At 39.6% G+C, this 24,746-nt stretch overlaps 2 protein-coding genes across 7 annotated transcripts in view; both read right to left on the bottom strand.

Annotated features, from left to right (window-relative positions):
• cdc14ab (cell division cycle 14Ab) overlaps nt 1–5,995 on the bottom strand; it is a 169,015-nt gene extending 163,020 nt beyond the window's left edge. The window contains exon 1 of one of the 2 annotated variants that reach the window (XM_084692546.1): nt 5,765–5,995. In XM_084692546.1, coding sequence (XP_084548672.1) covers nt 5,765–5,858 — 94 coding nt within the window. In that variant the 5' untranslated portion in view covers nt 5,859–5,995. The remainder of the gene's footprint in view (nt 1–5,764) is intronic. The other variant, XM_084692552.1, reaches the window with a different exon arrangement.
• Nucleotides 5,996–6,412: 417 nt separating this feature from the next.
• The window catches only part of rtca (RNA 3'-terminal phosphate cyclase), a 34,647-nt gene continuing 16,313 nt past the window's right edge, over nt 6,413–24,746 (bottom strand). Inside the window, exons 7-12 of one of the 5 annotated variants that reach the window (XM_084692618.1) lie at nt 23,361–23,482; nt 14,352–14,410; nt 13,703–13,723; nt 11,297–11,391; nt 10,482–10,586; nt 6,413–6,920 (exon numbers count right to left, since the gene is read on the bottom strand). In XM_084692618.1, the coding sequence (XP_084548744.1) occupies nt 6,831–6,920; nt 10,482–10,586; nt 11,297–11,391; nt 13,703–13,723; nt 14,352–14,410; nt 23,361–23,482 (492 nt within the window). In that variant the 3' untranslated portion in view covers nt 6,413–6,830. Of the gene's footprint in view, nt 6,921–10,481; nt 10,587–11,296; nt 11,392–11,859; nt 11,960–13,702; nt 13,789–14,351; nt 14,411–23,360; nt 23,483–24,746 lie in introns of those variants that run through there. The other 4 variants (XM_084692619.1, XM_084692620.1, XR_014750753.1 and 1 more) reach the window with 4 other exon arrangements.

Below are 24,746 nucleotides of genomic sequence, written 5' to 3'. Positions count from 1 at the left end.
CTTGGTATCCAATTTATTATAATCTACTAACAAAACCATTTATCAATGTTGTATAGATATATATGTGGCGATCTGCAAGAACCCGTCGGATGTCGCGGCCGCTCATTGTTGGCTATAAGCCAAAATAGATCGAAAATCTGGTTTCCGCCAAAATTTAGATTTTTTATGTTTTGTAGAGTTAACACTCTAAACTTAATTGTAATGGACAAAAAGTACATGATTACTTATGAGTTAATTTCAACGGTTTTTGGACATGTTAGCTAACAAAGAGTTTCAAGCCATGTCAAATCAAATGCTCATTTTGTCTGCTCTTTTGAGTGCTGCAGCAGCCCCAAACAACTGATCAATGAAGTCAGGCTGTTAAACTTAAAAATAACTTGCTGAGAAGTTATTAATGCAAACAGATTGACAATCTGTTTGAAACAGTCGAGTTGAGTGTTGGTTTATCCTATATGCATCACAAAAGAATTAGAATGAAACGGAGTGGAATCTTGGAATGCAGTTTTCTCCCTTATCACCTTTTGACACAGGTCAACGTAAAAATTATGTAACTTCAGTTGTGACCCAAACCAAGGAACTGACCAAATTTGGATCATCATAACAAGCCATTTATAACGTAGGAAACAGCAGACAAAGGAAGGATACATAATCATTTCCATGAACGTAGGCTACCACAGCATTGGCAATTTGACAAAAATAGATGTAAAGGTTGAACAAAACACATCAGGCCTGACGCGACCACAACTTAACTGGAAGCTTTTTTAATTATTAAATTATGAGTATTTAGTGATCTTAAACATGTTGTTTGTTATATTGAGTGGCATCTTCAACACTTTAACTTTTGTAATATGCAAGAAAATGAAAATTGTAAAAAAAAACTAAAAGCAAAGTTTTTGGCTTCTCGTGGACAATACAGAATGCCGACAAGAGCCCCTTTTCACTGGACCGTGTCACATTCTTTACAGTGTTTTGTCTCACAATGAAGTTTAGTTACCATCTTTCATTACAGGTTTTTCTTTATGGTCAACAAGTATTCCCAACTCCCTACCGTCACTTATTTTTGCCATCTTCTGACTAATTGACAGCTATCTAGCTAATATTGTATTTTTTTTTAATTGGGAACAATGCTGTTGTTGAAACCGTTAAAAAAATGTCATATCCAGACAGTCTGAATCAACAGTATTCTGCGTGTGTGGGTGCGAGGAGGAGGGGTGGTAACCTGATATTTAGGGCCAAACAGTCGGCCTGCGGTGCGGGCCTTGTATTTGACCAATTTCTGCACAATGCCTTTGATGCAGTTGGTGATTAAGATGTCAGTGAAACACACAAATACAGATTACTGGAACTATATATAGTGCCATGGGTGTCAGCAGCATTTTGAAAGTAGGGGGACACACATTTTGCCGGGAAGTCTGGGGGTTTGTCCCCCAGAATTCTTTTTTCAAGATGTAGATGCAATTTCCCGCATTTTGGTGCATTTACCTTTTTTAAAAAAATATCTCTTTCATAGTTTTTCCTTGGATTTGGCATGGTCTGCAATTACTGGCTGCTATTATGTTCTGGTAGACTGGGTAAACCCAGCCCGATCTGCAATCTTAAATAAGATTGAGCTTGGTCTGGTGATAGCCAGGATAATTTTTTGGTGTAATACACAGAGGACGGACACCGACAACTTTGGCACTTTATTCTCCATTTAATGAGAGCAAAAGATTTAAAAGGAGGATTTACACATTATACATTTATTGATGAGTTTTCTGTTCAACCATTTTCAACCACATGAGAGAGGATGGTGTGCCTGTGTGTGTGTGTCTGAGGCAGAGGTAGGGAGAACATAATGTGTGTGTGTGTGTGTTTTTGAGAGTGAGATATAGAGCATAGTGTGTGTGTTTGAGAGAGTGAGATAGGGAGCATAGTGTGTGTGTTAGAGAGATGTAGGGAGAACATAGTGTGTGTGTGTGTGTTAGAGAGTGAGAGAGCATAGTGTTTGTGTTAGAGAGATACAGAGAGGCACAGACTGAAAAGATGGTGTTTGTGTGAGTGTTTTCTGTTTACATATCTTCTACCACACCCTGTTCTCTGTATTATGCTTACAGCTGTATTTTTATAATTAGAACAAAAGTATTTAGCTGAGATCATACAAAAGCTCCGAAAGTGGCTCCTATTTTGTCATTTGCAGACACAAAAGACTGGCAAATCTCCCGTATGTCAACTTGATCAAGTTTTTCTTGGTGGATGTGGCAAACAGCCACATTGTTCAAACGCTGTTGGGTCATGGAAGAGCAAAGCCACGTCTTAACACTTCTACTTGTGTGAATAAACAACGGACCTCTGGCAGCATAGCTCTCAGGGTATCTAGAACAATATAATTATCAGATCTCGCAACTGGCTGAGCCTAAAATATCAGAACAATGGCCATTTGGTCTCATAAACACAAGTCATTGTATTTCCTACATTTTCCTACACTAACTGTAGCCGAAGTGAGGCAGTGCCATCAAAAAGATCAACCCTCGCAAGGCACCTGGCCCAGACGGCATATAAGGTAGAGGTCTTCAGCAGGGGTCTTCAGTGACATCTTCAACATCTACCTCAGCCTGTCAGTACTCCCCCACCTGCTTCAAGAGGACCACCATTATCCCTGTTCCCAAGAACACCAAGGTCACATGTATGAACAACTATTGCCCGATAGCACTGACTTCTTGTCATCATGAAGTGGCTAGTCAAATCAATCATCTGGTCCTCTCTGCCTCCCACCCTGGACCCTATGCAGTTTGCATACCGGTCCAACAGGTCTACAGACAATGCCATCACTCTGTCTATGCACACCGCTCTCTCCCACCTGGACAAAGGGAATACGTATGTGAGGATGCTGTTCATTGACTACAGCTCAGCATTCAACACCATTATCCCCTCCAGACTTGTACCCAAGTTTGTGGACCGGGAACTAACCACATCCCTCTGCAAGTGGATCTTCAACTTCCTGACGGGGAGGCCACAGGTGGTGAGAATCGGTGACCGCACTTCATCCACACTGATCACCAACACAGACACCCCCCAGGGTGTGCTCAACCTTGTTCACTCACGACTGCACGGCAACGCACAGCACCAACCTCCTTGTTAAGTTTGCTGACAACACAACCATTGTGGGCCTCATCTCTGACAGTGTCAGCCTACAGAGAGGAGGTTCATACCCTGAAATCATGGTGTCAGGACAATAACCTCTCTCAACGTCAGCAAGACCAAGGAGATGATTGTGGACTGTAGGAGGCGGCAGGAGGAGGAGCATGCACCCCCACTCATCAATGGATCGGAAGCGGAGAAGGTCAGCTGCTTCAAGTTCCTCGGGGTGAACATCAGCAATGACCTCACCTGGTCTGTTCACTCGGACAAGGTGGTCAAAGCGGCCCGTAAGCACCTCTTCTTCCTGAGGAGACTGAAGAAGTTTGGTATGGACTCAGTCATCCTCACTAACTTTTACAGATGCACTATCGAGAGCATTCTGACTGGTTGTATTACAGTGTGGTATGGGAGCTGCACAGACAGGGACCGCAAGGCCCTACGAAGTGTGGTCCGTTCTGCTGAGTTCATCATCAGCAGGAAGCTCCCAGCCCTACAGGACACCTACCACACACGTTGCCTAAGGAAAGCCGGCAGGATTCTAAGAGACTGTTCCCACCCATCCTCAGTCTCTTTACCCCGTTGCCTTTTGGCAGGCGTTACCGCAGCATCCGGTCGCACACATGCAGACTGGACAACAGTTTCTACCCAAGGGCCATCAGGCTTCTGAATGGACACTGATATGGACATTGATTTACTGCACACTAGTCACTTATACTCTGTCACTTTCAGCTACTGGTTGCACTATCAGTAACATTGCACTACTGTACCTCACTGTATCTCGCCACCAGGCTCCTGTATGGTCATTGACTTAGTCACTGATCTGCAAATTTGCACTAATGTACTGTACTCCACTTAGGTTAAAATAGGTTATAGGGTTGAAACAGGTTGTATGTGCATTTAGGGTTAGTATAGTGTACTATTTATGGTTATCTGTAATTTACTGTTTTAGTATTAGGGTTAGTATAGTCGATTATTTATTGCTATCTGTATATTTAGGAAGTCTCACTTATTTAAGCTCAGCATAGATGTAAATTATGTTACATGTACTTATATGTTATGTTATGCCAGGTGCTTGCGTTGTCTTGTCTTAAGAATTTCAGTGCTCAGTCTAACCTTGTGTTGTTCTGTGTACCTGACAAATAAAATACTTGAACTTGACCTCCCTGTAGTCTGTCACTGACACAGAGTTTCATGCATTCAAATTTCCCCCCAGTCATCTACACACCATACTCCACTAATTAAATGGTTACTTTTAAGTGTCAAAAATAAGTTGCACTATTAATAATACAAAACCTGTGTCAAGTTGCATGGGTAGTTTTGATGGAGAGCGATCTTCAACACATGCCACACATCTTTCATTGGATATAGGTTGGGGCTCTCACTGGGTCACTCAAGGATATTGACCTTTTTATTCCTTAGACTAGTGGTCACCAATCCTGTTGCAGGAGAGCTCCCTTTGTGTATAGGTTTCACTCCACACGGCCTTCGCTGCCGTTAGTGAGTGGTTGCACAACTAACTAGCACACACATGGTGTACTTTTCTCTGTTCCTTGTTGCCCTATTAAGTGTTGACATACAGTTTGTATATAAAAAAGCCTCCAAGTTTATCGCCATGTTGCCCTTTTGCATTTGTCTGTAATAAAATTGATTTGAAACCTGAAATGACCCTTCTTCAGAAATGACATTTTTTATAAAGTTTAAGTGCATGAATGTTTGTTTGGATTTCAGAGTTCTTAAATGAATGTAGTATAACTAACACATGTATCTGGATATATTTAAGATACAGTATTTCATGCAGAAAGAGAAGGTGCAGTTAGGTGTTGAAATGTATTTGACTTTGTATGGTACTTGAATGTTGCATCCCAAAGGAACAGAGAAAAGTACACCATGTGTGTGCTAGTTAGTTGTGCAACCACTCACTAACGGCAGCTAAGGCCGTGTGGAGTGAAACATATACACAAAGGGAGCTCTCCTGCAACAGGATAGGTGACCACTAGTCTAAGGAATAAAAAGGCCAATATCTTTGAGTGACCCAGTGAGTGACCCAGCGAGACCCTAAAATGTAACTGATAAATAACCCATATTAGGCTAATTGAGTTAGATGGGGGAAACTTTTACTTTGAAGGAACAGGTAGTGCTGAAGACACATTCGGCCAATGACAGGCGTTTCACGCTTACCTCCACCCACGTGAGAAAAATCTAAACAAAGTTGTTTTATGGTTTGTGTTTAAAAAACGAGAAAACAAAATAACACGTCAAAATCAGTTTTTCCGTTTTTTGCCATATGCGAAAGTTGTATGTTTAGTTAAATAGCTATCAGTGCATTTAACCCAACAGTATTACACTTCACTATGGGTGCAAGTGGTGTATAACAAACTTTCATTTTTTTTATACTTAAAACTGATGTTTTTATAACAATTTACAATAGTACCCATGGTTAATTTTATATGGAAAATATACTTTTATATGGGTCACCAACAAGTGGAGTGAGAATGGTCTGAAAACAAATCTGTCATGTGGGTCAACAGTTTCCAATAATAAAACTATATTTTAATTATCTATTTAAATTTATTATTATTTATTCTTCACAATGATAATTTCATCAAATTTGCCTTTGAGCTAAAACTGGAAAAAGAGGGGACCTCACCTGCTATGAGAGAAATCCAGACCTGCTGATGTACTGGAGGAGGTTGGGTCCATTCACTATGTTCATGTGTCTTCCAGGACACAATGTCAGACATGCCTTCATTGAAATGCCTCAAAATGTGAGATTTGGGGCACCCAGCATACCAATAGTTAGATACCAATAGTTGCTTAGATTATTCGTACTTTCCTAATCCCATCTATACACTATTGTGATGTGGCCCGTGACAAAATACAAAATGTGGCTTTAAGAGCTGTGCCTTTAAAAGAGTCACTGATCGTCAGCATTGGTAACCTGTTCAGGTTACTGAAACAAGATCAACCCTCACATGGTAACCCTGTTCTTATTACACAAACGTGTACATTTCAAGCCTACTTAAGCTTTTATTCCAATATTTATTTTATAATTTCTTCTCTCTTGACATCACCATGATCACCTGATTTTCTTATTCCTGATTTTCATCCATTTGTAGTTGAGTGGTACATCATTAGTCATACAATTCACAAACTGGTTTAGGTGTTGTTAGCTGGAAACATGTAGTGACCTGATACTTTCAAAGTCTGGCATCATGGAAAACCCCGAGGACACACTAACCTGCAAACCTATTGGTTCACCTCTAATGCATTGCATTGAAAAAATAGGACAATCAGGAACAGATGGTCACGTGTTTATTTTTTTTATATCAGCCTTAAAACTAAATGTATCAATTTCATCAAACTTGTGACTAACAGGGTAAATGTGCTAATATTTAAGATATTACATTTACACCCTATTAATTGTGATGTTCAAAATAAAATTATAATAAAAATTAAGCTTCATCCAAAGGAAACAGATTGGAGAGATTCATAAAGGGCATCCAATCTGTTTATAACGAATATTGGAAACAGAAAAATGCAATTTATTTCATTCAAATCAGTCTGAGGTATAAGCAGCTTAAGTAATTACAATATAGGACTGACTTTTCACAAAGTAATTGGCACTTAATTGACATGTATATAAATACACACACCTATTGATTAATTCCATCAATGGAGCTGTGTACAGAATTAAACATCAAAGGTGACAATAACTACAAATTAGAGTTGCTGGTACCCACTCCTTGGCATTCAATGATGTAAGTCTCATTGTCGTCATCTGCCTTCGTTATTGTAAACTTGGCCTGAGAACAGAGACATTTTGAAATGAAAAGGTTACAACATTAATGGTCAAGACAATTCAGGTTCCGTGTCCATTTTCAGAATCCAGTCCAAATACTCAACCATTTAAATATGATGCTTTGAAGTACAACAACACTAAAATGCTTTCTGGTAAAAAGTTGTGGGTTGGGGAATCTCATGAATATTATTTTATGGAGTAGATTAAATATTTCAAGTAACACTGACAAGCCTAATTACGTTAATCCTATTCAAAATAACTATGGGAAGCAAGTCTATAATCAAAATGTGACATACGTAACAGAAAGGTAATACCGAAAAAATAATCAATTTCAGGTGCAAATGTGCTTAAGCCTTTCTGGATGAAGAGGAATGTGCAAAGACACATTTTGGCAGCCAAATTGATTCAGATATGTTGTAGCTTTGCTGTGCCATGGCACAATTCTACTGTACAGGCTAGCCTAGGGGTATTTCTTGCAAGCACATCTCAGGGAAGGGTACTTCAGACTCAATACCACATCCTGTTGTACCTCAGAGTATCTAGAAAAAAGCACTCATTTGTCACAATCTTCAAATGTTTTGACCCACTTGGGGAAAAAAGAGCAAAGATACCACCAAATAATAAAAAATAACACTTTGACTTAACAGCAAGCAAAAGCTCATTAAAAAAACAACATACCGTATTTTTCAGAAAATAAGCCGCATTTTCACTAAGCCTCAACCCACCAGAATGGGTAAATCTGAGTATAAACCGCACTGGAATCAGGGGCGGTTTTAGCTAATTGGAGGCCCTGGGCAAAGAACAATTTTGACCCCCCCCAAAAAAATCCCCCCACCAAAGCACCAATCCCCTCCAACCCAATTGTCAATTGGAGTCAATTGTGGTGTTTAGTTTCAATCTTGCCACAAGTTGGCCTCAATTCTCCATATTATCAACGTGCTCCTTGCTGCGCTCATGACTTCTGATATGTTCTCCAATATGTTTCCATGCACAAAATCCATTGGTGCTGAGTGCGATTTTGTTTTTCCCGAAGATGCGACATACAAAACAACTGCATCGGCACTGGTCAAGATTTTTTACAAGTCGTCGCGCATACGCGACCTACAAATTTTGAATTTATTGGGTGTGCACAACATCAGCACAACACGTTAGCAACAACTCATAGATACGAGGTTCTGGATAAGAGCATCTGCTAAATAAATGACTAAATGCACGTTCTAGTAAAACAGCCCTCAGCATTAGTACCGCAGCTAAAAGTCTAGGAAAGTTTAGGCTATTTTTTACTATACCTAGACTACGAATATGTCTTAATATTTAAAATCGTTCCATGTTTCCACGATCATACACACTCCACCACACGAAAATTCTCCTGACAGAAATGTCATATGACATGGAATCATATGTTCCATGCTGGATTTAAGACAAAAAAATTGCTATGAAGAATAGAATTAAAGATTTGTTTTTTCATGCTTAATTTGAATTGTCATTCGTTTGCAATGACAAGTGATTTATTTTCATTATAAAAATAAAACAATTTGTAAATACAACGAGGCCCCCCCCTGGTGGCCAAGGCCCTGGGCAACTGCCCGACTTGCCCAATGGGATGCACCACCTCGGACTGGAATATATGCCGCACTTGATATGGGAACAATGATACCAAGCAATGCACGAGTGTTACACGAGCAATGCACGTGTAACACAATTCGGAAAACAAAAGCAAGTAAGTGCATAATGTATTTTTTCTATTGCCCGGGAATTAACTAATATTTACCTTTAGGCGCGCGAGTTCTTAATATTTCCGATGGTCCCCAAAAAAGCGCAAGTTATTTTTCCGAAACGGTAGATAGCTTATCTTTAGTTAATTTCCAGGCTAGCAAGTTAGCTAGCATAATACTCGTAGCAATGCTACTACCATGCAAGTGTTACTTGTTACGGTGAGTGTCCACTACAGCGGAGCGGCGTGGAGCGGCGGCTTCCAATTCATTTTCAATGAAACCGGGCGTTGACGCTCGCGTACACTCCCACAATGCCCTACACGAGTGTCAACGCCCATTTTCATTGAAAATAAATTGGAAGCCGACGCCAATGCGCCGCCCGCTCCGCTGTAGTGGACACGCACCGTTAGCCTTCTCATTAGTATATTTTAAAGCCATAATAAAGCGTTTGTGGCATCGTTTTTGTCATTCGGAAAATATTCATTTGGAATGTTCGAAATTGCATATATGCGACGTTACGCATTGGAACGCTCACATATGTGCGACGGTAACGGGTTACATAGCATTCACAAAAAAAGTGTTTTACTGTTGTTTTGTTATAAAAACACGCTATAAGCTGCATCGAAATAAGCAGCACCACCACAAGAACATTTTTAAATCAGGGTATAAACCACGGCTATATTTCCAAAACATATGGTACACAATACGGTGACAATGTCTTGTTTGCGATTTCTTTCAGGCTGACAAACTGGCAGGAATGCTTTTCTATCCAGTTAACCAGGAATTTTGCTGACACTGATAGCCATGCATGCCTTTCGGTTAGACTGTTTTATCAATCACTGTAAAGCATGGTTTCCTTTAAAACAATCAAGTGTGCATTTCCTGATGCAGTGGTTTCCAAACGTTTCCTTCCGCGCCCCCTTTTTGCAGAGAAAAATATTTTCAACCCCTCCTTACATGCATTCACCTAAAGACAACCAGGAGGATTTATTTTGAAACATTTTAATTAACACTATAAACTCAGTGTAAGTTGCCACACACTGAGAGGAAAAAAAACGAAATAAGGAACTAGTAACTTTTAGAGTGGAAGCATTAAAACTGAAGCATGCAGCGTCTGTTTTACTGTGTAACAACATTCATTGTTCTACTGTGTAGACCGCCTTGTAGGAGGCGAGTTGGGCATTTGAAAATACAGATGCTGCTTTTGTAAAGCGACTGTTGTGCACGACAGTTGAGTTGTTTTTTCCTGAAAAAATCTATTGGCTTCTCTCTGTTTGTGATGCGATGTCTCTAAATGTCGTCTCAACTCGTTTGGCTTCATACTGTCAGATGCTAATGTTTTGAGGCGCACAACACACTGTGGTCTCTTCATACCCTACCTTTGTAATGGTGAATCCGACTGTGAGGTATGCCTGATCATATTTTCTTGTCTTTCTTTTAGTTAGATGTTTTGAGTAGATCCATCTGCTTAATGCTCAAATGGCTCTTGCTAAGTTTAGGGCAAAACTATGCATCATTCATTTATAATTTTACTCAGCTCCCTGCAATACTAATTTCAGAATTATTAATTGCGCTAGCAAGTTGTCTGTTACTCCATGACAACAACAGTTACAACTATAACAGACTGCTCGAGCGGGTTCTGCGAGTCTTCTTGAGGTAATAAAATATGATAAAATATACATATTGTGTTCAGTTATTTACAGCAGCACAATAATCAAGATAATTTCAGAGTGGGGTCTTGTATCACTGAAGAGGTTCAGTGATACAACTGTTTTGGAACAACTGGCTTAATGTACTATAACACAGGGAAAATATATTTTAATTAATGCTCGTTCATTAAGTGGACAAACCTGAGTGAGCTGCTCTGCCACATGGATTGCCGTCTCTGTATGTAGAGTGACAGGGCCAGAGCGGATTTTGGAGGTTCCTTTTGCCAAGGCCATGAAGGTGATTACCTTGAAAATGAGGAAACAGTGAAGTTAGGGCTGTGTTGGGGTCTCAATGACACCTAAGCAATGCAAAGCCAGGTTCAATACCTCAGATGGAGGGCCAAGAGAAAGTTGTCAGGCACAAAAGGTGAGCGCCAGCAAAGGAGGTTGCCATCTCTACCCTCATGAATGAAAGGGTGGAAAGATAGAGGCAGGAATGTCTAGTATCACAAGTAGGCCATTTACTGTATGCAAAATATATGACCTATTTAGTAAACCTTTCTGTGAAATTCCAACCAATGGATCACAAAATCTCCAATAATTGTGTGTATAGTCTGCCCATGCTGTGGATGAAATGCCCTGATAGCTTGCCACCAGCTCATCTAGCTATCCATCATGTTGCCTACAGCCCTGATAAAAATCAATTTACTACACATGCAGATATTATGCAGAACACAACACTCCACAAAGGAGGCACTGGATTTTTTTATGTTTAGTGCCCCCTGGCCTATAATACAAACGTCAGAAACAAATGTTCAGGTCTTATAGTCCTGGTGGTGATTTAATACACTGTGTATTGAAAAGGTGGGGGCTATATACAATATGGTGTGATTAGCTTGGTCTTTAATGGATAATACCTGACTATCAGCAACAATTAGACAGCTGCAAGAGCAAAGATCTGCAGCAGTGTGTCTATGGAAATACTTAAATGAAGACATCATGGAAGTCTTTATTACCTGGTCTTGAAGGAACTCATCCACACAGCCATTGTGCCTTATATTTCTGAGCAGCATCTCAGCAGCCTCGATACCCACTTTATCAGCATACACACCTATGGCACAGAATGAGAAAATATTATCCACTTAATCTTTATGGTGTTGCATACACCACCGCACATTGTCATCAGTCTTCTAGTGAACAGCATTCTTTTCCAATTAGAAATCAAGTATCTGAATAAAACAAAATTAAGTGACAGCCTGTCCTGAAAGAGACTGTGTATACATGTCATGACAAGTTCCTCCCTCTGTCGGCATTTATGCGCATTTTCTCTGTTTTTGTTGTAGGGAGGTGGGTACATAGGAGGTTGTTGTTGTTGATGGGGAACAACTGGATGCAGTATCCTTTGAAGCCTTAAAAGTTCCTCAGCCGGATGTATAAGACTCATGTTTATAAGACTCTTAAATATGTTTATTGTATGCACTTGCCCACCGAAGCAAAATCCTTGTTTGTGTACACTTCGAGAATAAACCTGATTCTGATACCCTTCTCCAAGCAACACATTGTTCAGTTGTGGAATTACCAAGAACTTCTGCTTCTATATGTGTTTCACATTGTGACATGAAACACAAGGGTTACCAGGGGAAGCCCGGAAGCGAGAAAATAAATCTCTGCAAACCCACCTCAAGACAAGAAAAAAGAAGAATGGTAAACAAACAAGCATGCATAGAAGGAGCAACCAACCCTGATGTAAACAGATACAAATAAAAATTAACAAGTAAGTTTAAACTCAAAGCTCACTGATGGTTAATATAGCTAGAACTGTGTGTAGGTTGTTTAGGTTGTGTTTAGGTTAGCAAAGTGCTGTCCCATTCCCATTTATAGCATTTTGAGCCTTTGCAGCCCTTTGCACTCAAACACATACTAGGTGACGTCAAGTAAATATGTGAGGGTTCAGAGCTTAGGGTTTAGGGGGGACATTGGGATTGGTCCTGAGTGTCATAGTTCCCAGGACAAATTTGTTAACACTGATACATTCAATTTAAATATAATAATATTTATAGTTAAAATATAGGCAAATATAACAAAACAATTCCAATTTAATATTCATATTACATTGTAATATATGCGCTCTGCACACAATACTTGTTTAAGTCCCTATGTAGACTCACATCAAAAGGTATAAATGAATAAATGAGTATTTTACTACCTCTTACTTCTGGCTGCAATGAATGCCCATATTTTGTACAAAGAGCACGTGAATGTAACAATAGGTTAAGTTTATTCTTGAGCTGTAAGTAGGCCTATCAGAATGGAATTTAGAATGGGGCTTCGAATGTTAGGTAACTGAATTTTAGTGAGGTAGACAACGTTGAAAAGAACTGTTGAGACCAAATCCATTGATTACTACGCGATCAATCGTTAGAACGGGGGATGGGATATCGCACCTTTCAAACAGGTGGTATTGTACTTAAATGTACAGATACACCTATAGTATAACATTTTGATTTTAAAATCCAATAGGGATATGCCTAGACATTTTATTTTCCTAATTTTAGCAGTTGGCCCCATTATCGTCCATCAAATCACTTTCAATAGTGAAATGTCAAATTAGACGCTTTGTAAGGCAGATGCTACATGTATGGTTCGAGAGCGTGTTTAAATATTTAAATATCAAATTAAGAGGCTGTATGTAAGGTGTATACATATTGTTGTGTTTCTTTTGTTGCTGCAGCAAATCTTCTTTAAGAAATTAATGGAAGAAACGGTTGTGGAAGATAATGGGATCTGTAACGTTGGAGAGTTGGAATGGACGATAATGGGTCCCCTCACTCTAGCACCACAGTAAAAAAATTATAAACAAAATCTGTACCAAAAAAACTATCCATAATTTATTTCAGGCCTACAATATTAGAACGGTCATTTCAAGTATGGAAGCAAATCGTGACCAAAATTCAAATGAAAATGCATTTCCAGAAATGCATTTTCATTTTAAGAATGTGGCTGCATTATTTGACTCAAATGAAATTAGTAATAAATCATCCTATTTGCATTTAAATTTTTGTTCTATATGACTGCTCATTCTTTCACTTAATTAAAATGAAAACGAAAAAGACATTTGAAATTTAATTTTCAAACTATGCCCCAGCAAATAGATACCAAAATTCAATTTGAAATGTAAAATTTGAAAATGAAAATGCAGCATTTCCAGAAATGCATTTTCATTTTAAGAACGTGGCTGCAAAATCGTGACCACAATTCAAATTCAAATGCGTTTCCAGAAATGCAATTTCATTTTCTAGAACGTGGCTGCAAAATCGTGACCACAATTCATGTTTTTTATTTATTTATAATAAAGCACAATGACATTGATCCTAGCTTTTTTAAGTATTCAAAAAAGTTAATACACAGAACATATTTCTTACCTTTCTTTCCAAGTGATGACCCTGCAAATATACAGCCGGTGGAAGACTCTGTAATGATTCTGAGTAAAAACGGTTGACAAACGCGGCTGCAAAATCGTGACCACAATTCAAATTCAAATGCATTTCCAGAAATGCATTTGAATTTGAATTGTGGTCACAATTTTGCAGCCTGGTTCTAGAAAATGAAATTGCATTTCTGGAAATGCATTTGAATTTGAATTGTGGTCACGATTTTGCAGCCACGTTCTTAAAATGAAAATGCATTTCTGGAAATGCTGCATTTTCATTTTCAAATTTTACATTTCAAATTGAATTTTGGTATCCATTTGCTGGGGCATATTTAGAAAATTAAATTTCAAATGTCTTTTTCGTTTACATTTTAATTAAGTGAAAGAATGAGCAGTCTTAAAGAAGAACATTAAAATGCAAATAGGATGATTGATTACTAATTTCATTTATGATTTGAATTTTGGTCACGATTTGCTTCCATAAAAAAGTGGACATTTTGTGTCCCTCTTAACAGACTTGAAAAGTTTTGAATACACATTCAAACATTCATGTATTTATTTATTTATAATAAAGCACAATGACATTGATCCTAGCTTTTTTAAGTATTCAAAAAAGTTAATACACAGAACATATTTCTTACCTTTCTTTCCAAGTGATGACCCTGCAAATATACAGCCGGTGGAAGACTCTGCAATGATTCTGAGTAAAAAGAGTGCAAAAAGACTGTTATAACCACCGTTTTTCAACGTTAGCCAACTGATATTTCTAATCCGCTCAGCTCATAGAACCAACACCAGCTTTCCTTTGGCTGAGCTATTAGCCCAAAAGCTAACGTTATGCTAGCAGGATTCAAAGGCAATAACATTGTGTACGGTTGACAAACAGTTAATATAATTTTACAAGGAGATTTGCTAGAAAATCAGCCATGTCACTGTCCCAAAATCAATATTAAGATTTTCACGTAAGTATACTGTATAGGCTACAGCAGTACTGTACGACTGCAGCCTGTGGAGCAAGTTGAAAAGCAAATGGATGTGAGATGACCGCATGAAAGTTGACATATTCTCCTAACAGTAATTATAATTTGACAGTATGTTTAACAACATGACTAGCCAGCTATCGAGCCATGTCATTGTTCCCAAATAAAATCTAGATTTTTAAAAAGAAAATAATCGGCCATGTGTAGAGTTGGCCGCAGCCTGTCTGAAGTAGATTGACTAGCGAGGTGAATAGCGAATGGAATGTGAGATGAGCGCTTACGTGACACTGACACACTACATTCAGAGAGGTAACATTTTCAAATAGGTTAAAATAAATACTGAAGTCACTCATTGTTGTAAATTACAAGTTAGCTTCTTGTTAAAGTCTTTCAAAGTTGCAAATGGAGGCTTTGACTCTGTCACTGTTGTTATGGTTACTTATTTCAGACACTTTGTACAGGCTCATAGACTATGTTGCCAGCGGAATAATTTAGAACGGTCAAAAGACAGTTTTGCGGCAATTACGCAGTAGGTGTCCGTTATCACCCGATAATGGACACCCCTGCAGCCAATCAGAATTGAGTATTCACCCAGACCATGGTATAACATTGATTATCTCATCATAGCAACTGTCAGTCAGTGGGATATATTATGCATGAAAGTGAAAATGTTGTCCTCAAAGTTGACGTTAAAAGCAGTTAAAATGGGGAAGCGTAAGCATTTGAGCAACTTTGACAAGGGCCAAATTGTGACAGCTTGACGCCTGGTCAGAGCTTCTCAAAAACTGCAGGTCTTGTGGGGTGTTCCCGGTCTGCAGTGGTCAGTGCCTATCAAAAGTGGTCCAAGGAAAGAAAAGTAGTGAACTGGCAACAGGGTCATGGGCGGCCACGGCTTATTGATCCACATGGGGAGCGAAGGCTGTGAGGTCCGATTCAACTGAAATGATACAAATGCAGAAAATGCTCTCGCTGATCCTGATAAAAAAGGTGTCAGAAAACAGTCCATTGTATTTCATCGTATTTTGCCTGCCGAAAGTGCGTACAATGGGGATGTGAGCAACGGAACTGCACCACGGAGCAATAGCAGAAGGTGGCCTGGGCTTTCCCAATAGCGATGGATCATAGCTTTCCATCGTTATTTCTTACATGCGTTTCCCGAACATGCTTGTGAGGAGTAGGTTAATCTACGAGCTTTCAAGAGCTACACATTTTCAAGAGCCACTTTAGCTACGATGGCTTTGGAAAACGGCCCGTCAAACTAAGATCCGTCGTATGATGGCCGTGTTTCCTCTAGGATTTTTTTTTAGCAGTGGGGGCAGGTCTGGGGGCAGGTCTGTCCAAACCCCCCCACCCTGTTTCAAGAGATATGGGAATTCAACTTTTTGCACCTAAAATACAAACGTGAGCAAGGCAGGTATTGCTATCAAATCAACAGACGTGCAATTTACTGTTGCTATCAGGGGAAGAATGCAAACAACGAAAATCACCAGTTAACTTAATTTAAATTAGCAAGAACTATAGACTAATGCAATAACAGGCTTGAATGAACTGACAACATAAGTTATACGACTAACAGTTCTCAATACGCACACACGCAATCTCAACTGCGGTGTGAAGCGCGTGTCCATGCTATTCTCCGACATGCATTCCAACAATCACTACTGATAGACGGCCTAAACTGTTATACAGCCCTATTTCTGATACCGTGGCGGCAGAAATTTAGCGTGGTGGGCCACCACGGCCAAATCAACATAGAGGAAACACTAGATGGATTTTACGATCAATTTAGGCTTACGATGCTTCGGGAAACGCAGCCCTGGTCTGATTAATCACCTGTGTGTTGCTTAACTGGGTAACACATGGCACCAGGATGCACTATGGAAGAAGGAAAGCAGGCAGAGGCAATGTGATTCGGGCAAGGTTCTGCTGGGAAACCTTGGATGTAGTTGGGGACATGCTAACGCTTGTCTTTTTGGTTAGTTTAGTAGTCAATTATGGTTGTAGATTAGTTTATTAACTACTTTGTGTGTTTCTTTTCCCCCCCCTTTTCTCCTTAGTCAATGTGAAAAATAAATACCAAAATGTTCAATTTCTTGTCATACATTCACACAAGGGCTGGGCGGTATGGCCTAAATCATTGTTTGCATGGGTACACTCTTCCATGCTAGATTTTTGAAGTTTGAGGCTCTAAACTTCGGTAAAAGTTGTGTCATATAAAACCGAATGATCAAGCCTGCATCAATGCATAGATTGATTGCGCTAAAGTTCTGTATGGTAATTTTATGCCGTGCCTGGTATGAATGGGGCTAAGACAACAACAAAAAATCTGGAAGGCTCTAACCGCGGTTAGCACGATATAGTCAAAATCCAAATTGCTTAATTCTAAAACACAAAATCATTTTCATGGATTTGAATGTTTACAATAGCCTATATATATATATAAATAAAATAGCTTTTTACTTATGACTAAATGTAAGTGTGTTTATAATGACTAAATGTAAGTCTTTGAGAACGGGTTTCTCAAGCCAGGTGGCGCATTTAGACCAGGGGCTCATCTCCTGTTTCCAAAATGCATCACAAACTGCTTGAGAAAGCTGTTCTACTATGATAATTGGCGATGAAAATAAATTATGTTCAATAAGATGTAGCCTACTTGTGTTTATTAGATTAGTTAGCTTGGCTGATAGAGCTGTGCTGACGGGCTTGCCTCGGTTGCACTCAAATATCGTAGCTTGACGACGACTCTTCCCCTGCACTACATCATTAGTGCTTGGCCCGGTGTTGTATCACCCGATGCATGACTCTCTGGATTGGCACCCCCTCGCGGGAGCGCGCGCGATTCAAAGAGTGAAGGATTTCGTCTTGATATCGCATCCAAAAGAAGGGGAGACAGAAGTCTCACATTAAACCGTCTTTGTTGTTGAATTCAGGAGAAGGATGTCTGTTATCTGTGTAAATATCAGATGCTATTTTCAACACAAAATCCTTAAAATTCGTCATTCAAACGGTATAGTAACGAACGCGAACCAACATTCTTGCTCCACGACATCGCATTCTGAGGAAATATACCCCAGTATGATCATGATTATTGCTACACAAAATGTATTTTGTGTAGCAGGTTCAAAGTATATCACATGGCATAGCTCTTCATACTGATGTATAGGTTCAAAGGCATGCGTTTTTAATGCAGTTAGCCTGTGCGTAGGGTGGGTTACTCATACAGGTCGAAAACAACAACCTTCTGATCCAGAATAGGCTATCAGCTGTCCTGAAAAGGGACCAAAGGTTCACATGCCTAGCCTACAAAAGACAAGTACTAAAAACAATGTATCAACCATGTATCAACATCAAAAGAACCATCAAATCCTTTTTTAAGATAGGAAATATTATTCTTATTGTTTGAGTCAATGAAATAAATGAAAAAATAAAACATAATAATCCCTCACCTACCATGGACTATTCTGTTTTCAGACCTGTCCACCCTATACATACACATGCATTGGTATTCAATTTATGTACATAATGCTGGCGTAGAAGGATAGAAACGTATGCGGGGGGAGAACATTTCATGGCAGGTTTTCCATTAGATGTAAGTGCAATGAACCCCCTGTTAACCCTGACTAGGACAGTGTGACATGCCTGAAACTTACTGTGGTTAATCAAACTAGTGCCCTCAGTGTACTGTAAGAATTATTTGATGCTGGGATATACAGAACAGACAATAGAGGGGGGGTGCATCTCACGACAGGCTTGTTGTATTCCTTCTTGTCACGAAATGCACCCCCCGCTAACCCTGACTATGAAAGTGTCACAGGCCTGAAACTTACTGTGCTTACTCATGCTAGTGCCCTCAGTGTACAGTAAGAATCATTTGATGCGGGGATATACAGAACAGACAATAGAGGGGGGGTGCATCTCACGACAGGCTTGTTTCATTCCTTCTTGTCACAAAATGCACCCTCCGCTAACCCTGACTAGGCGAGTGTCACATGCCTGAAACTTACTGTGCTTACTCATACTAGTGCCCTCACAAGAAGGAATTAAACAAGCCTGTCGTGAGATGCACCCCCCCCTCTATTGTCTGTTCTGTATATCCCAGCATCAAATGATTCTTACTGTACACTGAGGGCACTAGTATGAGTAAGCACAGTAAGTTTCAGGCATGTGACACTTTCCTAGTCAGGGTTAGCGTGGGGTGCATTTTGTGACAAGAAGGAATTAAACAAGCCTGTCGTGAGATGCACCCCCCCTCTATTGTCTGTTCTGTATATCCCAGCATCAATTGATTCTTACTGTACACTGAGGGCACTAGTATGAGTAAGCACAGTAAGTTTCAGGCATGTGACACTTTCCTAGTCAGGGTTAGCGGGGGGTGCATTTTGTGACAAGAAGGAATGAAACAAGCCTGTCGTGAGATGCACCCCCCCCTCTATTGTCTGTTCTGTATATCCCAGCATCAAATGATTCTTACTGTACACTGAGGGCACTAGTATGAGTAAGCACAGTAAGTTTCAGGCATGTGACACTCGCCTAGTCAGGGTTAGCGGGGGGTGCATTTTGTGACAAGAAGGAATGAAACAAGCCTGTCGTGAGATGCACCCCCCCCCTCTATTGTCTGTTCTGTATATCCCAGCATCAAATGATTCTTACTGTACACTGAGGGCACTAGTATGAGTAAGCACAGTAAGTTTCAAGCATGTCACACTGTCCTAGTCAGGGTTAACGGGGGGGGGCATTGCACTTACATCCCATGGAAAACCTGCCATGAAATGCTCTCCCCCCACATACGTTTCTATCCTTCTACGCCAGCATTATGTACATTTAATAGCATAAATTGAATACCAATACATGTGTATGTATAGGGTGGACAGGTCTGAAAACAGAATAGTCCATGGAAGATGAGGGATTATTATGTTTTATTTTTTCATTTATTTCATTGACTTAAACAATAAGAATAATATTTCCTATCTTAAAAAAGGATTCGATGGTTCTTTTGATGTTGATACATGGTTGATACATTGTTTTTAGTACTTGTCTTTTGTAGGCTAGGCATGTGAACCTTTGGTCCCTTTTCAGGACAGCTGATTCTGCATCAGAAGGCTGTTGTTTTCGACCTGTCTGAGTAACCCAGCCTACGCACAGGCTAACTGCATTAAAATCGCATGCCTTTGAACCTATACATTAGTATGAAGAGCTATGCCATGTGAAATACTTTGAACCTGCAACACAAAATACATTTTGTGTAGCAATAATCATGATCATACTGGGGTATATTTCCTCAGAATGCGATGTCGTGGAGCAAGAATGTTGGTTCGCGTATACCGTTTGAATGACGAATTTTAAGGATTTTGTGTTGAAAATAGCATCTGATATTTACACAGATAACAGACATCCTTCTCTTGAATTCAACAACAAATACGGTATAATGTGAGACTTCTGTCTCCCCTTCTTTTGGATGCAATATCAAGACGAAATCTTTCACTCTTTGAATCGCGCGCGCTCCCGCGAGGGGGTGCCAATCCAGAGAGTCATGCATCGGGTGATACAACACCGGCAAACCCTGGAACACGTACTTTATAGGCGATCAAGTACTGCCTCGATTAACTTATTGCTTTTATAATACGGTTGCCAGCGAAATTATAAATAGTAAATAAATAGTAAGCTGCCTTTCAGCACCAAATAGTTATAGACAACAAACATTGTGTCTCGCATTTCAGTAGCCGAGAGAAAATAGTCCCTGTAAACAGTGGCTGTTGCTATGCAACGGACAAACACTGTGAACTTCACATTTGTTAGCCTAGCTAGATCTCGCACCATCTCATTCATTCAATGCTCATTTTATAAAAGCTGCCTTTAAAATAACAATGACAATGGGACACTTTCAATAAAATAATATTTCATTTAAACAGTAGGCCTAAACATTCTAAATCAATCATTAATGTTTCGTAGGCACTGGGTATATGGTAGCTAGCCAGCCTACATATGCTGTAAACAAGTTACTATTGACTTGGGACTCGATAGACGAACATTAGGCTGTTGTTAAGGTTAGCTTATGTTGATTTGGATATCTCCATTAATTGTGCATCCGTGGAAAACATTGTTTTAAGAAGCCAAGACCAGGCCATGTAATTGCGTGGCTACGAAGCTCAAATTAAAAGTGGATGTCTAGTTAGCAACTAATGGCTAGACCTGAGCTTCCGTCCAACGTTTCAGTAGTTAGACCCATAGAGTTAATATAACTAGAGACAGCTACTTCTGTCTTCCAAGATGGCGTCCCCATTCATTTCTATGAAAAGTGCTCAGTGGCGCAGTGAGGCAGGGAGAAGGGTCCAAATGCAGTGCTCCCTCCTCAGGCCCCTCTAAACCGGAACTCTCTCCTCAGGCCCCTAAAGCCGGAACTCTCTCCTCAGGCCCCTTTTTTCATGTGTATCCGAGGTATTAGCGCCACCGCTGGACGGAGGATACTGTAGGCTATTTATATTAATAGGCATTGAACTTCTGTTTTAGCATGTCAATAGTGTTTAACAAAGCGGATTGTTAATTTATCCCCCTGCAGTAGCCTAAGTTTCCCATGAACACTGCTATCCTACGTTATTGTAATATGGAATATATGTTTAGTACTATTATTACACATCTTTATGATTGAAGTGGTAATTGATGAAGCAACATTTAACATAAATACAAGGATGGATATTGATTTCAGATTAAGAGAGTAGTGTTGTTTGTATTATCAACGTTAAATGAATTATTTCAGAGCCGGCTCTTGTTGCCGTGGAAACAATAAACAATAACACGAGCCAGCTGTTGCTGCTGCAAATGACCAACGGAAAACATGTGATATTCTATAATGACCACTAGATGACGCTAAACTGCCAAACCTATTTTCTATGCTTGCCAGGGTTAGAACAGTGATCATGTTTGTAATGTTAGCAATACGTAACGCTAGCTGCAATGCTAATTTCCGCTTTGTTAAACATTATTGACCTATGCTAAAACCGAAGTTCAATGTAAGGTAGCCTATTAATATAAATAGCCTGCAGTATCCTCCGACCAGCGGTGGCGCTAATACCTCGGATACACATGAAACAAGGGGCCTGAGGAGAGAGTTCCGGCTCTAGGGGCCTGAGGAGAGAGTTCCGGTTTAGAGGGGCCTGAGGAGGGAGCACTGCATTTGGACCCTATTGGAGGCAGGCGAGAGCTCCTAACGGACCGCGCCATCTTTCCAGACAGAATGTGGTACAAGTCCGATCAAGAAGCAGATAGCCTACATGTGAACTTTACGAAAATCAATACTATTAGTACTGTAGTATTATACGTGCAGGACCTATACGTTGTTCTTTTTGCTTTGTGTTTATAGTTTAACTGCTTATGTATTGTGTCGGATAAATAAACTTTAAACCTGAATATCTGGCTCCGTTGTTGTTCTAGCTTTGCAAAGCAAATTAAGCCTATACCTTTGCTATTATAATGATGATGAGTGTTGTTTACAATTCCTAGCTAATTGTTAATGCCATCGTTGTGGTGTTAACTGACTTAAAGTTCTAACAATATAACGACCATAACAATATTGACGTTATCAGACATGATTTATTCATCTGTGTCTTTGCCTCAGAATAACATGTCAACAATATATAATGAAGCCGTAACATGCCACGATATTATAACTAATTAGATTAGGCTATAATTACGTTTGTCATGCCATGTGCATATTAGTTCATTACAAAATGGTTAAATCTGCTTTAAAATAACTTAAATTAACTCTACAAACAACCGTCATGTATGTGCAACCATTTGTAAAACTACAATTAAGGCAGGCAGCTGTAGATTATCAAATCCTTTCTCTTTGTTCTCATTCAGCTCAGGTAAATCACGATTTGCTGATGCTTCCTTTTGTGCTCGTTCATTGTTCGTATCCGCGAGCACGTTTCCAGGCAACTTTTCTTGACGTAAGCAAATAAATGGCCTGCTAGACTACCCATTTCGGATTGGTTTCAATCTTTGCAAAAATTAGGAAAAATTCTTCTATGAAAAAGCTAGTAGTATGAGCCAGGTTCGAGAATCTAACAAAAATTATTGGGGGAGATAGTTTTCGATACTTTGACTGGAGTTAATAGAATAAAAACGACCGGACGAGTCGGGTAGAAAATTGGAAATGCAATACCAACTACATCCACCGGGGCTGTTGCCTCAAGCCGAGAGTCGAGGGGTGGGGCTTGGTTAGACCAGATAGTTAGCACTGATAGCAAGGGACAGTGCAATATTATTGCTCAAAAATTAACCGAATGTTGCTAGTCTAGCTTGCTAACCAATAAATTGCTGCACACCAGTACTTGTAGAGTCTTTTTCTTCGGCAACATTTTAGTTATTTTGAGTGCGCACTAATATGGAACGCTCCCGTTATAAGGTAAATGTAATAAGGCGGCGTACAGTACTTTATTCTCAATAAAGCACACCCCGTGACTCACTCTCAACCAATCAGAATGCTTTGATTTCAACCACCCGTATTTTATATATGCACATTTCCAGTTATTTGCCATTAATTCCATATATTGGAATTAATGGCAATAAACTGGAAATGTGCAATATAGCAGGTTAGCTATATAAAGCCTAAAGGATAGAATTGTATGCATTAGGTACACTGAAGGAATGTAAAAGGTATAAAAAGCTCACATGATTCCTTGACCATTGCCACATGCTGTATCCTTCTCGTGCACTGACTGGATGTTAATGTAGAGATCCTTGATCTCTCTCCTGATGGTCCAAACAGCTGCGGTTGACATGTCCTTAGCCAGCTAGGAAATGAGGAATGTATTACTTATTTTAGTCTTAATTTTGAGACCTTTACCGAAACAATCCTACAACTGGGTTTTTTTACAATCACATACAATTTTACCATCAATACAGAAGTTTCGCACTTAGTCCTTTTGCTCCAGGAATGTATGTGATGCAAAGCAGTTAATATTTAGATAAAAACACACACAAAAAGTATCTTAGTAAGTTGTGGGGCCTTAGCATAGATTCTACAAGTGTCTGGAAGTCTTCAGGAGAGATGTCACACCAATAGGTATTCCCCAACTAGGTGCTTTATGGTGATGGACAGTGCTGTCGAACACTAACTCTGTCCAAAATCGGAATTATCAATTTGTTTTGGATTTGATGACTGAAGGTTATAGCATGATTCACATTTTCATTTAACCATTCAATTACATCTTGTGCCCTGTGGATGGGGTATTGTAATCCAGGAAGAGATTACAGAAAGGTTTGAGCATAGTTTAAAGGTAATTAGCTGTTAGCTACCTTCTAGGACAACAAATGTACCCAATACATGCCTGGAAACAGCCATACAAAGCATAAGAGCTACCCAATGTTAGTGCCATCCATGCCCTACTAACAAACCCTTTTTCAAAGTCACTTATACCCCTTTTCCACCAACGCATTTTGGATGCCTGTTCAGAGCCGGTGCTTAATCGCGAACCAGTTATTTCTCTTTCGACAGACTGGGAGCCAGAAAAGTGGTTTGTAAGTGGTTCGCAAATAGCACCACTTCGAAGCTGGGTCAGATTGGGAACCAAGTAAGAGCTGCTTGGGGCAGGGTTACCATGACCAACAAGACAAACAGAATCCTTTGACCGCCATTGCTCAGTTTTTACAATTCATATTTCAGCTAAACGGTACTAGTAAATCAGCATCTGAATTAAAATGTAACGAGTAGTGTAGTTGCTGAAAATGTGCTTATTTTATTGATGAAACTGCTAATTTGTAAATTTGTACCGACTTTTCAATAACCTAGCTAGCATCGCAGTGCAGACATAGTTGCTGTGTTTTATCATAATCCTATGAAATGAGTGAAATTACAAACACAAATGTTATGAGAAGGCTCGTTATTGAACCAGCTCCAAAATGGCTCTAGCACCAGCTCCGAACTAGCTCCCGGTTCACTTTGGTGGAAAGGGGGTATTAAATATTTTTTCTCTTGTGATCTTCATCCTAAATTGCATCCCTCAGCATTGTAGAAATGTTTGTAAAAGAGTCAACCAACAATAGGCAATATTGACC

The sequence above is a fragment of the Hypomesus nipponensis genome, chromosome 26 (assembly GCF_054491055.1).
Source record: "Hypomesus nipponensis isolate SF chromosome 26, ASM5449105v1, whole genome shotgun sequence".
Taxonomy (NCBI): Eukaryota; Metazoa; Chordata; class Actinopteri; order Osmeriformes; family Osmeridae; genus Hypomesus; species Hypomesus nipponensis.
Note: the sequence above shows the minus strand (reverse complement) of the source record. Positions and strands in the feature narration are given on the sequence as shown.